At 38.7% G+C, this 15956-nt stretch overlaps 2 protein-coding genes across 2 annotated transcripts; both read right to left on the bottom strand.

The window, feature by feature from the left end:
• Positions 1-1158: 1158 nt before the first annotated feature.
• Positions 1159-1623, bottom strand: LOC142230401 (uncharacterized). The gene has a single exon (XM_075301048.1). It carries the CDS (start codon positions 1621-1623, stop codon positions 1159-1161), a length of 465 nt encoding a protein of 154 aa, XP_075157163.1.
• Positions 1624-1688: 65 nt separating this feature from the next.
• LOC142230391 (uncharacterized) lies at positions 1689-3725 on the bottom strand. The gene has a single exon (XM_075301042.1). It carries the CDS (start codon positions 3723-3725, stop codon positions 1689-1691), a length of 2037 nt encoding a protein of 678 aa, XP_075157157.1.
• Positions 3726-15956: the final 12231 nt, after the last annotated feature.

The following is a 15956-nucleotide window of genomic DNA, read 5'->3' as shown; positions in this document are numbered from 1 at the left end:
CCGTACCAATACCTTCGAAATATAATCCGGGTTTTGTTTCAAATGGTTGTGGTCGCATGGGATTGCATAATACAACCGGTAGTATCAGAAGAGCCAGTAGTGTTGTGCACAATAAATTAAAGTTATTGGGCCTCGATCGTTTTGATGTGTTTGGCTTCTGTTCATCTGTTGGCCTTGTTCTTTTGTGATCCTCCTTTTCTTTGATATCATCATTGAATAATGGCGCTAAGCGATGGATTGGCCGTTTAATTACACCTGATGAAGTTTTGACATCGACTACACGCACGTTTCCATCTTGTCCTTTGTAGGTTTTGATGATGCGTCCAAGTGGCCATTGCATGACCGGTACGTTATCCTCCTTGATGATGACAAGTTGGTCGGGTTTGATATTTGCTGAGGTCGTCCTCCATTTGTGTCTCTGTTGGAGTTGTGACAAATATTCACTGGACCACCTATTCCAAAAACTGTGTCTTAGTTCTGACACGAGTTTCCATCTTTTAGACAGTGGTGTTGGTGGCTGGTTTGTTCTGGCGTCAATTTGTTCGGTCAGGGGTTCCCCTATAAGGAAATGTCCTGGCGTTAGTGCGGTTAGATCGTTGGGGTTTGAAGATATGGGAGTTAGTGGTCTTGAATTTAAAATTGCTTCAATTTCTATGACTACCGTTTCCAGTTCTTCATAAGTGAGGGAGGCGGTGGAAACCGAACGCAGAAGAAGATGCTTGGCTGATTTCACCGCTGCTTCCCAAAGGCCTCCGAAATGGGGGGCTCTGGGTGGGATGAATTTAAATTCGATCATTTCTTTGGTACATGCCCTTCCAATAGTCTCCTGTAATTCATTCCCGAATATTGAGGTCTCCAGTTCTTTCAGTTGATTTCTAGCCCCAACAAAGTTTGTGCCGTTGTCTGAATATATCGTTTGGCATCGCCCGCGTCGCGAGATGAATCTTTTTAAGGCTCCAATAAAGGCGTCTGTAGTGAGATCTGTCACAACTTCCATGTGGATTGCCTTTGTGGCAAAACAGCAAAAGACTGCGATATACACCTTGTGTGGACGCTTTCCTCTAAGCTTGTAGTGTACTGAAAATGGACCGCAATAATCTACTCCAGTGTTTAAGAAGGGTCGACATGGCGTTATTCTGTCTTCTGGTAAATCACCCATTATCTGTTGATACATTTTTGGTTTGGCCTTCGTACAACGAATGCAATTGCCATTGTTTTGCCCTTTATAATCCAGAATCCCCTTTCTCTTGTAGTATTTAGCAACGTTTGTGGACCGCAGTGATGGTTTTCATTGTGCAGCATCACGAGGATTAGTTTGACGATGGGGTCATTATAAGGCAATATTATTTGATGTTTCATTTCGTATGAGAGATTTGACGCATCTAGTCTTCCGCCAACTCGAAGAATATCTGATTTGTCAAGGAAGGGGGATAGACTGATAATTGGGCTGGATCTGCTGAGTTCTTTGGTTGTCTTTAACTTGTTAATGTCATCTTTGAAGTCAGCTGATTGTATGGTTTTGACTATTAGATGCAAAGCTGAAGTTAATTCTATTGGGCTTAGTAGCTTGTTTGCTGGTCGGTCGGCAGACGATGTCCTGCTGTTTTTGATAAATCGCTGCATATAAGCCACAACTCGTGGAAGACAACCGAACGAATTGCGGTGGTTGATTTTGTAGATGATTTGTTCTAATCCATTTGCGCGGCTGTAGTGACAATAACAGGCTTTCGTTTGAATTCTAATTCACTTGTTGGATGCAATTCCTTCGCGAATTCCTTAGGCCAACTGTCTTCATTTCCATGTAAAAAAAGGGGTCCATAGAACCACATGTTGCACTCCGGTAATTGTTCTGGTTTTAAACCTCTGGAGATTAAGTCTGCGGGATTGTTTTTGGAGTCGACGTGTCTCCATGGACTGTTGATGGTGAGGTCTTGTATTTTGCTGATTCGGTTAGCCACAAAAGTTTTGAGTGATGACGATGCCGAATTTATCCAATGCAAGACAATTTCGGAATCAGACCAGAAGAAGAGCTGTTTGTCTTCGTATCTTAGTTCATTTTTTGTTTTGTTGGCCAGTTCTGCTCCTAGAAGTGCTGCGCAAAGTTCTAGCCTTGGCAGCGATACCTTTTGGAGAGGCGCAACTCTGGATTTGGCGCACAACAGCCGGGCGATTATCGTTTTATTTGGGAGTTTAGATCGAATGTAAATTGCGGCTCCATAAGCCTTTTCTGATGCGTCCACAAAGACATGCATTTGAATGTGCTGCGCAGTTTGACCGTCGAAAACGTGGCGTGGGATGCGGGTGTTGTCTAACGTATTCAGTGCATTACGAAAGGCGTGCCATTTTGTTGTTGGATCTTCGGGGAGTTCATCATCCCAAGATATCTGATCCTCCCAAAGTTGTTGAATGAATATCTTGGCTGCCACTACGACAGGGCCTGCTATACCCAATGGATCGTAGATTCGTGCTACATCTGATATGACAGATCGCTTTGTTATCGCTGAGACTGGCTGAAGATTTGCCCTAAGGCAGAATTGATCCGATGCTGGGCTCCATATTAGCCCCAATGCCTCGATTGACGCGTTTTCAAAATAAAGGTTGACTTCTTGATCATCTTGCGGTATGTCTTGAAGGAGTTGGCGATGGTTTGCACACCACTTCCGCAACTTGAAGCCGGCTTCCTTAAGTAAGGAGGTGAGTTGAGATTGCATTTCCTTAGTTGTTACTAAACTATCTGAACCGTTCATCCCGTCATCGACGTAAAAGTCCTGCTTCAGGATCGTTGCGCCAAGCGGATATTTGTCCATCCGGATAGTCGCTAGCCTTTGTAGACACCTTGCCACCAGATAGGGAGCTGATGATGTTCCATAAGTGACGGTGTTTAGTTGAAAATGTCGTACAGGCTCCCCTGGATTATCCCTCCATAAAATGAGTTGAAGGTTCCTGTCTCGTTCGTCCACGAGAATCTGGCGATACATTTTTTCAATATCGGTGGTGAAGACAAATCTGGGTAGCCGGAAACGTAGAAGCATTCCAAATATGTGCCCTTGCACTGTTGGACCAGTCAGTAAAATGTCGTTTAGTGACCGATTTGTTGACGTTTTTGCTGAAGCATCAAATACGACTCGAAGTTTAGTTGTGCTGCTTTCCGGACGCAAAACACAGTGATGCGGAATGTAGTATCGAGGGCCTGGCAGGGTTTTGGGATCGCTTTGAGTCATGTGACCAAGAACTTCGTATGACTGCATGAAGTCCTTGTATTGTTTTTCAAGACTGTTATCGCGTTTGAATCGTCGTTCCAAGGCAAGGAACCTGGAATATGCGGATGTTTCTGATTCACCAAGTGTTGCGGCATCCTCAGACAGGGGTAGACGAACAACAAATCTTCCATGGAGATCTCTGGTTGTGGTTTGAATGAAGTGAGTTTCACACGCCTGTTCTGCAACTGTGAGATTGCTTTCTGCAGGAACTTCCTCGATTTTCCAGAATTTTTCAAGTAGTTCGTTTGTTGCTGTATCGTCTTCACTAAAAACTGCACATGTTGCTTCGGTTGTGCTGTCGTCGGCTAATCGTCCACTGGCGATCCACCCAAGTTTTGTGTTCCTCAGGACGGGTAAATTGTCTGCTAAGTGTAATGTTCCTGATAGCAGAAGATGAAAGTAAAATTCTGCGCCAAGTAGCACATCAATTTTTGCCGAATTTTGGAACGATGGGTCTGCGAGCATTATGTTTTTGGGAATAGACCAGGATGAAATGTCGAACGATACACTAGGTTGATGTGGTATTATGTTTAGGAGAACATAAGCCTCCAGCCTGGATGAAAAATTGCTTGTGAGTGACTCGAATTTAACGTTTACCCGCTGTGTAGCTTGTCTGGATTTCCACTAATTCCTTGAATACTTAGTGTTGCTCGTTCTGGTTGAATGGATAGGGCTTTAATTAGTCTTTCGGAGACTATGTTGATTTGGGATCCTGAGTCCAATAATGCTCGGAATTTTCCGGATCGTCCATTGTTGGCTGTTATTTCTATTACTGCTGTTGCGAGTAGAATCCTTGCCGGGCGAGCGTTCGCTGATGCCACTGAGGTTGAGCGTAATGCTTCACTATTAGATTGTGAGGGTTTGTTGCTGGCAATTTGCTGTTTTTCAAGATGCAGCAGCGAATTGTGTTTACATGAACACTTAGTGCATGGATGTGCATTCCTTGGAACGATGATCGGGTTTAATACAGTTTACGCAAAACCCTTTCTTTTGTACCCACTTAAGGCGATCCGCAATGTTCATTGCCAAGAACTGTTTACAGTAATATATTGGATGGCCTTCCGCACACAGGGGACATCCACTTGATTTGTACGTTGTTGTTGTTGCAATTTGCTTTGCCTTGTCCTTTCCACCAACAGCTTCAAGTGCTTGGAAGCGGTTTCGTAAAACCTTCAGGAAATTGTTTAACGTCTGTAGCTCTGTGGGGTTTTCCAGCGATTGTTCGTACATGATGTGTGTTTGGCGATCCAATTTTTTGACCAACACATGTAAAAGTACGGGGTCCCAGCTATCGATGTTGATCCCAATGTTCGTCAGTGCGGACTGACTTTCGTTGAGGACGTCGTGGAACTCTTTCAGAGATTTGGACTCGGCCGTTAAGTTTCCCCAGTCAAACAATTTTTGAAGTATTGTGGATACTAGGACTCGCTTGTTGTCGTACCTGTCCTTCAACATGTTCCATGCCGTTGTGTAGTTCCCTTCAGTGGGATCCATGTGACGTATTAATCGTTCTGCTTCCCCGCTCAAATTGGCCTTGAGATACCACACCTTTTGGATTGCCGGAATATCTTGCTCATGTATGTCAATATGTCCGAAAATGGTTGCCACGATAGGCAATCTCCATTGAACCTTGGTATGGATATCTTTGGTAGCTGTAGGTTGGAACTACCCTTTGCTTGCTGCACTGATTCCGAGGTTATGCTTTCGCTTGATTGTGTTTTAGAAAGAGACGCTATTTAAATTGCTACGTTCTCTTCTAAGGCTTCATAGTCTTCATTGTCATAACCCTCAGCCGCCGGGTTAGCACACATTTCCCAAATGTCCAAATGGATAGTCTCGATCTTCTGCCATAATCTGTCTATAGCAGATAGAGATTGGACTGGTGATTCCTTCGTAGCGTTACATTGAATTAGACGTTTCAATGACGATTTAAGTGCTCCTTGACGTCTTATCAATCCATGAATTTTGTTTGTACTGCTGGACCATGATGAAGATTGGTTGCCTGGGGGTGAACCAGCTCTTTGATCTACTAGCAATGATGAAGTGGATGCGGATGGGTTGTCTGCGGTAAACCCTGCTCCTCGTTCTGCTGGCAATGGCTTCGTTTGCCTGCTCAGACCTTTAATTAGCTGCTCTACTTCCTCAATAGTTGTATTGTATACGATTCCTATCTTCGCTCAACATCGGATTGTTGCATATTATATTTTCCGCTGTGTCAAAGGCTTTCCATTGAGCAATTACATCTTCTTTTTTTTGTGTAATACTCCACAGATCTTCGCTCGTGTGGAGTTTTCTTTATGTTGGCTACCGCTTTTTCTATGTTTGCGGCCCTTTCCTTTTGACGGATTATCAAATTCTCTAGGTTCGCTGGTACGGGAAGACTTCAATATCGACTGCGTGCTCTGATTAATGAATTCCTTTGAGTTCCTTACCACTGGTGGGGGGAAACTCGAAATCAATTAATATTTTTTTTAACCTTTGGGTCACCAATGTATAATTTTGAATATTCAGGGAATATTCTTTTCCTAATATTGTTCAAGTACAAAACAAGAACAGTTGTAGATGGGACATAGGGTACTTGAACCGTATGTTGATTTGAATGATGTAGAATGCAAATTTGTTCTAGCATAATGTTTTATTTCATTCACGTTATTTATACTAAATAACTGATGATTAATCGATATACTAAGTTAACACGTACCGTATATGTAGCCTATGCTGACTTAGATATTAGTGTTAGGTTAGGTTAGGTTATGTGGTCACGCATATGCCACGCATAAGCCAGACGTATACAAGTGTAACTAGACTCACGCATATGCTCACTCGCTACGTGCAACCGTGTGAATATGCTTACAGGTGTGCACCCAGTGTTGCCAATTTGGTGCTTTTAGCACCAAATTTAGTGCTTTTTGATTTATAAAAAGCACCAAATTGCCTTTTTGGTGCCTTTTCAAAAAAAGCACCAACTTGGTGCTTTCTGGCATTTTCATTTAGTGCTTTTGGTGCTTTTTTTATTTTGAACAGTATTAAGTTTAATTGATACAAAAATTTTGATTAGACTTTCAAGAGCCGAAGAAACACAAATTTATTGCCAAATATAGAATTTGATTGTTATGAAGTTGGTATTGATTATTTTTTAATTAATATTGTTATTTAGGGTATTCTGTAGGAAAGTCGAGCGATGAGTGTCGAATTTTTGAACTTGGTAAAGATGTCATTAAAAACGTTTGTATTAAATCCACAAAAGCACGCACAACAGAAATAAGCAATAGACTCCTTCCATATATTAATATTTTGAAAGTTGAAAAACATCACTGATCAAAATGAATTGGACGAAAGCATTAAAACTGATCAAGGTGTATATTTGAATAGCGGTTCATAATGGTGAGTACTAAGAGTTTTGCCGCTAAAGTGAAAACTATATCACTAAAAATGGGTATAAAATTATGCATATTTGCTGCAAAGTTTATTATAACTTGATGGGGAATAGCCAAAAGCAAATTTTCACAAAGTTTGTATTCCTTAAAATGATTTATTAAAGAAAAGTAATTGTGAAAAAAATGATTATTTTAGCGGCTAAACTCGATCTTAATACCCACCTTAACTTCTTGAAATTCAATTCACAAAAGTTCTATAATACATCTTCGGAAGGTTTTTTTTTTTTTTTTTTTTTTTGGTAGAGCATTTAATTTTCGAGTTTTTGGTGCTTTTTGGCCTTGGGGAGTTGGCAACACTGTGTGCACCCCTAACTATAATTCAGAGTTATAATATTATGGGATAACTTTTTAGTGTCAATAAAGAAGTGATCGCGCTAGTGAACGGATTGTTGGCATTATCGATGTGTAGTGCGGCTTGTGTAGAAGAGGAAGAAGTTAATGCCATTGCAGATTGTCCAAAAACCCCACTAAATAGCGTATGCAGGGACACGCTTAAATTTTCGCCATACATACCGGTACAACGACTATCAACACAAATCCTGTCCTGTAATTATGTATGTATTTTAGAGTTATTTAGTGATCAAATAAACACATTTTTTTAGAATAATACAATAAGAACAAAAAAGGTACATGAAAATTAAAAAAATATATATAGTGAATATAAAACACACATTGATATGTATCTGTATCTAAATTATATTATATTTAATAATAATCAATCAATACTCTCAAGGACTACAATTTGAAAAAGTATCTGTAAATGGACATATATCATTAATAAATTAAATTTTACTAACATAGATAAAAGGCTAATTTACGAGGGCAGTTCGGAAACTTCTTAGCCTAGCACAAAAAGCGCGGTATAAACAGAAAAAAGTTAAGTGTTTTGGAAACTTCCATCTCTCTTATGAACACATGTTAAATTTAGTTTCGATCTGGCAACTCCTTCATATAGGAAAAGGTGTTCAAAAAAGACGCATCCGCAATTTTTTACAATGGAAAAATTAGAAATGCGTGCTGTTATTAAATACTTACATAAAAAAGGTTTATCGGGACAAGAAATTCATAATGATATGGTGAATGTGTTAGGTGGAGGTGCTCCTTCATATGCAACACTAAGCATTGAAGGTGAACCACGTAGTGGACTTCCAAAAACAGCAACAACAACTGAAATTGTAGCCAAAGTGCATGATATGGTATTAAATGATCGACGAATAAAAGTGCGTGAAATTGCTAATATCATGGGCATGTCAAATGATCGAGTCCATTTAATTTTGCATGAAGAACTACAGATGAAAAAGCTTTCTGCAAGATGGGTGCCGCATTTGTTTACAGTCGATCAAAAACGCATAAGAATGGACATTTCTCAAGCTTGTTTGGGTCGTTTTAAGCGAAACAAAATGGATTTTAAGAGTCGTTTCATAACAGGTTGGCTGATCATAACCCTCAGCCGCCGGGTTAGCACACATTTCCCAAATGTCCAAATGGATAGTCTCGATCTTCTGCCATAATCTGTCTATAGCAGATAGAGATTGGACTGGTGATTCCTTCGTAGCGTTACATTGAATTAGACGTTTCAATGACGATTTAAGTGCTCCTTGACGTCTTATCAATCCATGAATTTTGTTTGTACTGCTGGACCATGATGAAGATTGGTTGCCTGGGGGTGAACCAGCTCTTTGATCTACTAGCAATGATGAAGTGGATGCGGATGGGTTGTCTGCGGTAAACCCTGCTCCTCGTTCTGCTGGCAATGGCTTCGTTTGCCTGCTCAGACCTTTAATTAGCTGCTCTACTTCCTCAATAGTTGTATTGTATACGATTCCTATCTTCGCTCAACATCGGATTGTTGCATATTATATTTTTCGCTGTGTCAAAGGCTTTCCATTGAGCAATTACATCTTCTTTTTTTTGTGTAATACTCCACAGATCTTCGCTCGTGTGGAGTTTTCTTTATGTTGGCTACCGCTTTTTCTATGTTTGCGGCCCTTTCCTTTTGACGGATTATCAAATTCTCTAGGTTCGCTGGTACGGGAAGACTTCAATATCGACTGCGTGCTCTGATTAATGAATTCCTTTGAGTTCCTTACCACTGGTGGGGGGAAACTCGAAATCAATTAATATTTTTTTTAACCTTTGGGTCACCAATGTATAATTTTGAATATTCAGGGAATATTCTTTTCCTAATATTGTTCAAGTACAAAACAAGAACAGTTGTAGATGGGACATAGGGTACTTGAACCGTATGTTGATTTGAATGATGTAGAATGCAAATTTGTTCTAGCATAATGTTTTATTTCATTCACGTTATTTATACTAAATAACTGATGATTAATCGATATACTAAGTTAACACGTACCGTATATGTAGCCTATGCTGACTTAGATATTAGTGTTAGGTTAGGTTAGGTTATGTGGTCACGCATATGCCACGCATAAGCCAGACGTATACAAGTGTAACTAGACTCACGCATATGCTCACTCGCTACGTGCAACCGTGTGAATATGCTTACAGGTGTGCACCCCTAACTATAATTCAGAGTTATAATATTATGGGATAACTTTTTAGTGTCAATAAAGAAGTGATCGCGCTAGTGAACGGATTGTTGGCATTATCGATGTGTAGTGCGGCTTGTGTAGAAGAGGAAGAAGTTAATGCCATTGCAGATTGTCCAAAAACCCCACTAAATAGCGTATGCAGGGACACGCTTAAATTTTCGCCATACATACCGGTACAACGACTATCAACACAAATCCTGTCCTGTAATTATGTATGTATTTTAGAGTTATTTAGTGATCAAATAAACACATTTTTTTAGAATAATACAATAAGAACAAAAAAGGTACATGAAAATTAAAAAAATATATATAGTGAATATAAAACACACATTGATATGTATCTGTATCTAAATTATATTGTATTTAATAATAATCAATCAATACTCTCAAGGACTACAATTTGAAAAAGTATCTGTAAATGGACATATATCATTAATAAATTAAATTTTACTAACATAGATAAAAGGCTAATTTACGAGGGCAGTTCGGAAACTTCTTAGCCTAGCACAAAAAGCGCGGTATAAACAGAAAAAAGTTAAGTGTTTTGGAAACTTCCATCTCTCTTATGAACACATGTTAAATTTAGTTTCGATCTGGCAACTCCTTCATATAGGAAAAGGTGTTCAAAAAAGACGCATCCGCAATTTTTTACAATGGAAAAATTAGAAATGCGTGCTGTTATTAAATACTTACATAAAAAAGGTTTATCGGGACAAGAAATTCATAATGATATGGTGAATGTGTTAGGTGGAGGTGCTCCTTCATATGCAACACTAAGCATTGAAGGTGAACCACGTAGTGGACTTCCAAAAACAGCAACAACAACTGAAATTGTAGCCAAAGTGCATGATATGGTATTAAATGATCGACGAATAAAAGTGCGTGAAATTGCTAATATCATGGGCATGTCAAATGATCGAGTCCATTTAATTTTGCATGAAGAACTACAGATGAAAAAGCTTTCTGCAAGATGGGTGCCGCATTTGTTTACAGTCGATCAAAAACGCATAAGAATGGACATTTCTCAAGCTTGTTTGGGTCGTTTTAAGCGAAACAAAATGGATTTTAAGAGTCGTTTCATAACAGGTTGGCTGATCATAACCCTCAGCCGCCGGGTTAGCACACATTTCCCAAATGTCCAAATGGATAGTCTCGATCTTCTGCCATAATCTGTCTATAGCAGATAGAGATTGGACTGGTGATTCCTTCGTAGCGTTACATTGAATTAGACGTTTCAATGACGATTTAAGTGCTCCTTGACGTCTTATCAATCCATGAATTTTGTTTGTACTGCTGGACCATGATGAAGATTGGTTGCCTGGGGGTGAACCAGCTCTTTGATCTACTAGCAATGATGAAGTGGATGCGGATGGGTTGTCTGCGGTAAACCCTGCTCCTCGTTCTGCTGGCAATGGCTTCGTTTGCCTGCTCAGACCTTTAATTAGCTGCTCTACTTCCTCAATAGTTGTATTGTATACGATTCCTATCTTCGCTCAACATCGGATTGTTGCATATTATATTTTCCGCTGTGTCAAAGGCTTTCCATTGAGCAATTACATCTTCTTTTTTTTGTGTAATACTCCACAGATCTTCGCTCGTGTGGAGTTTTCTTTATGTTGGCTACCGCTTTTTCTATGTTTGCGGCCCTTTCCTTTTGACGGATTATCAAATTCTCTAGGTTCGCTGGTACGGGAAGACTTCAATATCGACTGCGTGCTCTGATTAATGAATTCCTTTGAGTTCCTTACCACTGGTGGGGGGAAACTCGAAATCAATTAATATTTTTTTTAACCTTTGGGTCACCAATGTATAATTTTGAATATTCAGGGAATATTCTTTTCCTAATATTGTTCAAGTACAAAACAAGAACAGTTGTAGATGGGACATAGGGTACTTGAACCGTATGTTGATTTGAATGATGTAGAATGCAAATTTGTTCTAGCATAATGTTTTATTTCATTCACGTTATTTATACTAAATAACTGATGATTAATCGATATACTAAGTTAACACGTACCGTATATGTAGCCTATGCTGACTTAGATATTAGTGTTAGGTTAGGTTAGGTTATGTGGTCACGCATATGCCACGCATAAGCCAGACGTATACAAGTGTAACTAGACTCACGCATATGCTCACTCGCTACGTGCAACCGTGTGAATATGCTTACAGGTGTGCACCCCTAACTATAATTCAGAGTTATAATATTATGGGATAACTTTTTAGTGTCAATAAAGAAGTGATCGCGCTAGTGAACGGATTGTTGGCATTATCGATGTGTAGTGCGGCTTGTGTAGAAGAGGAAGAAGTTAATGCCATTGCAGATTGTCCAAAAACCCCACTAAATAGCGTATGCAGGGACACGCTTAAATTTTCGCCATACATACCGGTACAACGACTATCAACACAAATCCTGTCCTGTAATTATGTATGTATTTTAGAGTTATTTAGTGATCAAATAAACACATTTTTTTAGAATAATACAATAAGAACAAAAAAGGTACATGAAAATTAAAAAAATATATATAGTGAATATAAAACACACATTGATATGTATCTGTATCTAAATTATATTATATTTAATAATAATCAATCAATACTCTCAAGGACTACAATTTGAAAAAGTATCTGTAAATGGACATATATCATTAATAAATTAAATTTTACTAACATAGATAAAAGGCTAATTTACGAGGGCAGTTCGGAAACTTCTTAGCCTAGCACAAAAAGCGCGGTATAAACAGAAAAAAGTTAAGTGTTTTGGAAACTTCCATCTCTCTTATGAACACATGTTAAATTTAGTTTCGATCTGGCAACTCCTTCATATAGGAAAAGGTGTTCAAAAAAGACGCATCCGCAATTTTTTACAATGGAAAAATTAGAAATGCGTGCTGTTATTAAATACTTACATAAAAAAGGTTTATCGGGACAAGAAATTCATAATGATATGGTGAATGTGTTAGGTGGAGGTGCTCCTTCATATGCAACACTAAGCATTGAAGGTGAACCACGTAGTGGACTTCCAAAAACAGCAACAACAACTGAAATTGTAGCCAAAGTGCATGATATGGTATTAAATGATCGACGAATAAAAGTGCGTGAAATTGCTAATATCATGGGCATGTCAAATGATCGAGTCCATTTAATTTTGCATGAAGAACTACAGATGAAAAAGCTTTCTGCAAGATGGGTGCCGCATTTGTTTACAGTCGATCAAAAACGCATAAGAATGGACATTTCTCAAGCTTGTTTGGGTCGTTTTAAGCGAAACAAAATGGATTTTAAGAGTCGTTTCATAACAGGTTGGCTGATAAGTTCCCGGTCTGACACACAGATGACGTCGCTAGTATTAAATGCATTTTTATATAGTACCAACCTTCAAATGATTCGTGTCAAAATTTGACGTCTGTAAGTCAATTAGTTTGTGAGATAGAGCGTCTTTTGTGAAGCAACTTTTGTTGTTGTGAAAAAAAGGAATTTCGTGTTTTGATAAAATACTGTTTTCTGAAGGGGAAAAATACGGTGGAAGCAAAAACGTGGCTTGATAATGAGTTTCCGGACTCTGCCCCAGGGAAATCAACAATAATTGATTGGTATGCAAAATTCAAGCGCGGTGAAATGAGCACGGAGGACGGTGAACGCAGTGGATGCCCGAAAGAGGTGGTTACCGACGAAAACATCAAAAAAATCCACAAAATGATTTTGAATGACCGTATATGAAGTTGATCGAGATAGCAGAGGACTTAAAGATATCAAAGTATATCAAAAGGTAATATCATTCGTCAATATTTGGATATGCGGAAGATCTGTGCAAAATGGATGCCGCGCGAGCTCACATTTGACCAAAAACAACAACGTGTTGATGATTCTGAGCGGTGCTTGCAGCTGTTAACTCGTAATACATCCGAGTTTTTCCGTCGATATGTGACAATGGATGAAACATGGCTCCATCACTACACTCCTGAGTCCAACCGACAGTAGTCTGAGTGGACAGCGACCGGTGAACCGTCTCCGAAGCGTGGAAAGACTCAAAAGTCCGCTGGCAAAGTAATGGCCTTTGTTGGGATGCGCATGGAATAATTTTTATCGATTATCTTGAGAAGGTAAAAACCACCAACAGTGACTATTATATGGAGCGTTTCAAGGTCGAAATCGCGGCAAAACGGCCCCATATGAAGAAGAAAACAGTGTTGTTCCACCAAGACAACGCACCGTGCCACAAGTCATTGAGAACGATGGCAAAAATTCATGAATTGGGCTTCGAATTACTTCCCCACCCACCGTATTCTCCAGATCTTCCCCCCATCGATTTTTCTTGTTCTCAGACCTCAAAAGGATGCTCGCAGGAAAAAAATTTTGCTGCAATGAAGTGGTGATCGCCGAAACTGAGGCCGTTTTGAGGCAAAACCGAGGCAAAAATGGTATCAAAAAATTGGAAGGTCGTTATAATCGTTGTATCGCTCTTGAAGGGAACTATGTTGAACAATAAAAACGTTTTACCTCAAATGAAGATGCAATTACAGTTGTAAACCACTATTTTGAAGACTTTGAGGAAAACTATTTTAATCAAGGGATAGAATTGCTAGAAAAGCGTTGGACTAATTGTAGTGAAGTTTCAGGAGATTATATTGAAAAATAAAAATATTTTTGAAAAACTAACTAACTAGGCTAAGAAGTTTCCGAACTGCCCTCGTATTCGGTTATTAAATGATTATAACCGGTATATATGACACTGACAGAACCAAAAATTGAGATATATATTCCATTTTTTTCTAATTTTTATCAAAACCTCCTAACAACTAACAAAACGTCTGTTTTCTGTGCACTATAAAATGGGAGCTGAGGAGTCGAAAAATATTGAAAACAGCGGAGAGGTAATTAATGAAATTATTTCATTGCCCGCCCAAAATAAAGAAGATAACTCAGTGAAATATATGTTAATGACTATTTCGGGAATAATGGTGATCCAATTTTTGTATTAAGTGCACAGTATTTATAGAAGTTCTCTAAAGAGAAAATATAAGTCGTCGGCAATAATAGCCGAGATATAGTTTTTTTCCTTCTTTTTGTCTCAATTTGTTATACGATAGGAAATAATTTAGAAATTTTACTTTCATTTTTCCATTGACATTTTATGTCTCTTGTCTCTTTTCACCCAATAAATGGAATGACAGGATATTTTAAAAAGGTTGAGATTTTTAAATGAAATTTTTGATAAATTTTATAAATGTCTCAATACTGACCGACCCACTAAAAATGAAACAACATCCAAACACGTGGAAGTCTTGTTTGATTGCCGATTGCTTTTTCTCCGATGTTCGTGATAAGCTGTTTAATGTTTTGTCTCGAAAAACATTACCAAAGATATTCCACTTACGCTTCACGAAGAAATATTTTATAGCGACCTTATTCAAGAATTAAAATCAAAGTCCTCAGAAAAAATACTGTATAGCGACCTTATTCAAGAATTAAAATCAAAGTCCTCAGAAGTCGGTAAAATGCTTCAAACAATTACCGAATTTCTTGGGTTAATATCGAAGATTACCCTTCTTAGACTCGTTGTATTTGGTAGGCTCCATAAAGGATTCCCATGAGAGCGTAGCAGCAAGTCTCATTAGGACCAAATTGAAAGGCACTGCTAGAAGCTTGATATATAATGAGTCTTCTATAAGAGATATTGCCACTCGGCTAAAATCTGCTGTGAAAGGACAGTCGCCTGAAGTTCTATCAAATCGGCAAATATGTTTGTAAGTGAACTGGAGGAACTCACAAAGGCTCTCTCTACAGCATACATATCTAACGGTTTATCCCAAGAACTGGCAGAAAAATATGCGACCCAAACGGCTGTAAAGTCTTTAACGAAAAATGCGTCAAACGAAATGGTTCGCCTCATAATGGCTGCAGGTAACTTTAGTAATATGAATGATGCGGTATCAAAATTTGTGAATTCTTGTACCGAATCTTCATCAGTAAGCGATGTAAGGTATTACAACACGAATTGGCGCGGACAAGGGTATAGCCGTGGGTGCGGTAACGGCCAGGCCCGTAGATATCGTGGACAAAGTAATGGCAATAAAAGTGGCCAAAGTTACCGTGGTAATTATAGAGGACGTGGCTCGTACAACAATAATGTACGAGTAGTCGTTGACGAAGGTAATCTATCGGAAAACTGGAGTCATCCCTTGGGGGAACAATAGCCCAAAAGTCAAAAATTTTCAAAGTAAACAGTCAGAGCATTTTCGTACAAGTAAGAGAAAATATTGAAAACAAGTTTCTTACATTCTTAGTGGACTCTGGTGCTTTCATATCCCTATTGAAAGAATTTAATAGGAAATATCGTCAAATAGACCAAACCAATACTACAATTATAAGTGGCATTGGTCAAGGAACAATTAAATCGTTGGGATCCATACAGATAGATATACGAATAAACAAATTTGTAATACCTCATGAATTTCAAATTGTACCAGAAATATTCCCTATACCTTGCGATGGTATTCTGGGAATAGATTTTATTAAAAAATATAACTGTATTTTGGATTTCAATGAAAATAATGATTGGTTTGTTATAAGACCTGATAACATCAGTTGCAATATACAAGTCCCCATAACATTTTCAAACAGTAACCAAAATATTTTGCTATCGGCTCGGTCCGAAGTAATTAGAAAAATATATTTAACAACAACCGAAGAAGAGTTAT

Source organism: Haematobia irritans, chromosome 1 (genome assembly GCF_050003625.1).
Source record: "Haematobia irritans isolate KBUSLIRL chromosome 1, ASM5000362v1, whole genome shotgun sequence".
Taxonomy (NCBI): Eukaryota; Metazoa; Arthropoda; class Insecta; order Diptera; family Muscidae; genus Haematobia; species Haematobia irritans.
The sequence above is the reverse complement of the archived record's forward strand: the minus strand, read 5'-3'. Positions and strand labels throughout refer to the sequence as shown.

Coding starts and splice junctions, on each gene's coding strand:
- LOC142230401 (XM_075301048.1), bottom strand. CDS start 1,623: ATGCAGCGATTTATCAAAAACAGCAGGACATCGTCTGCCGACCGACCA.
- LOC142230391 (XM_075301042.1), bottom strand. CDS start 3,725: ATGCTCGCAGACCCATCGTTCCAAAATTCGGCAAAAATTGATGTGCTA.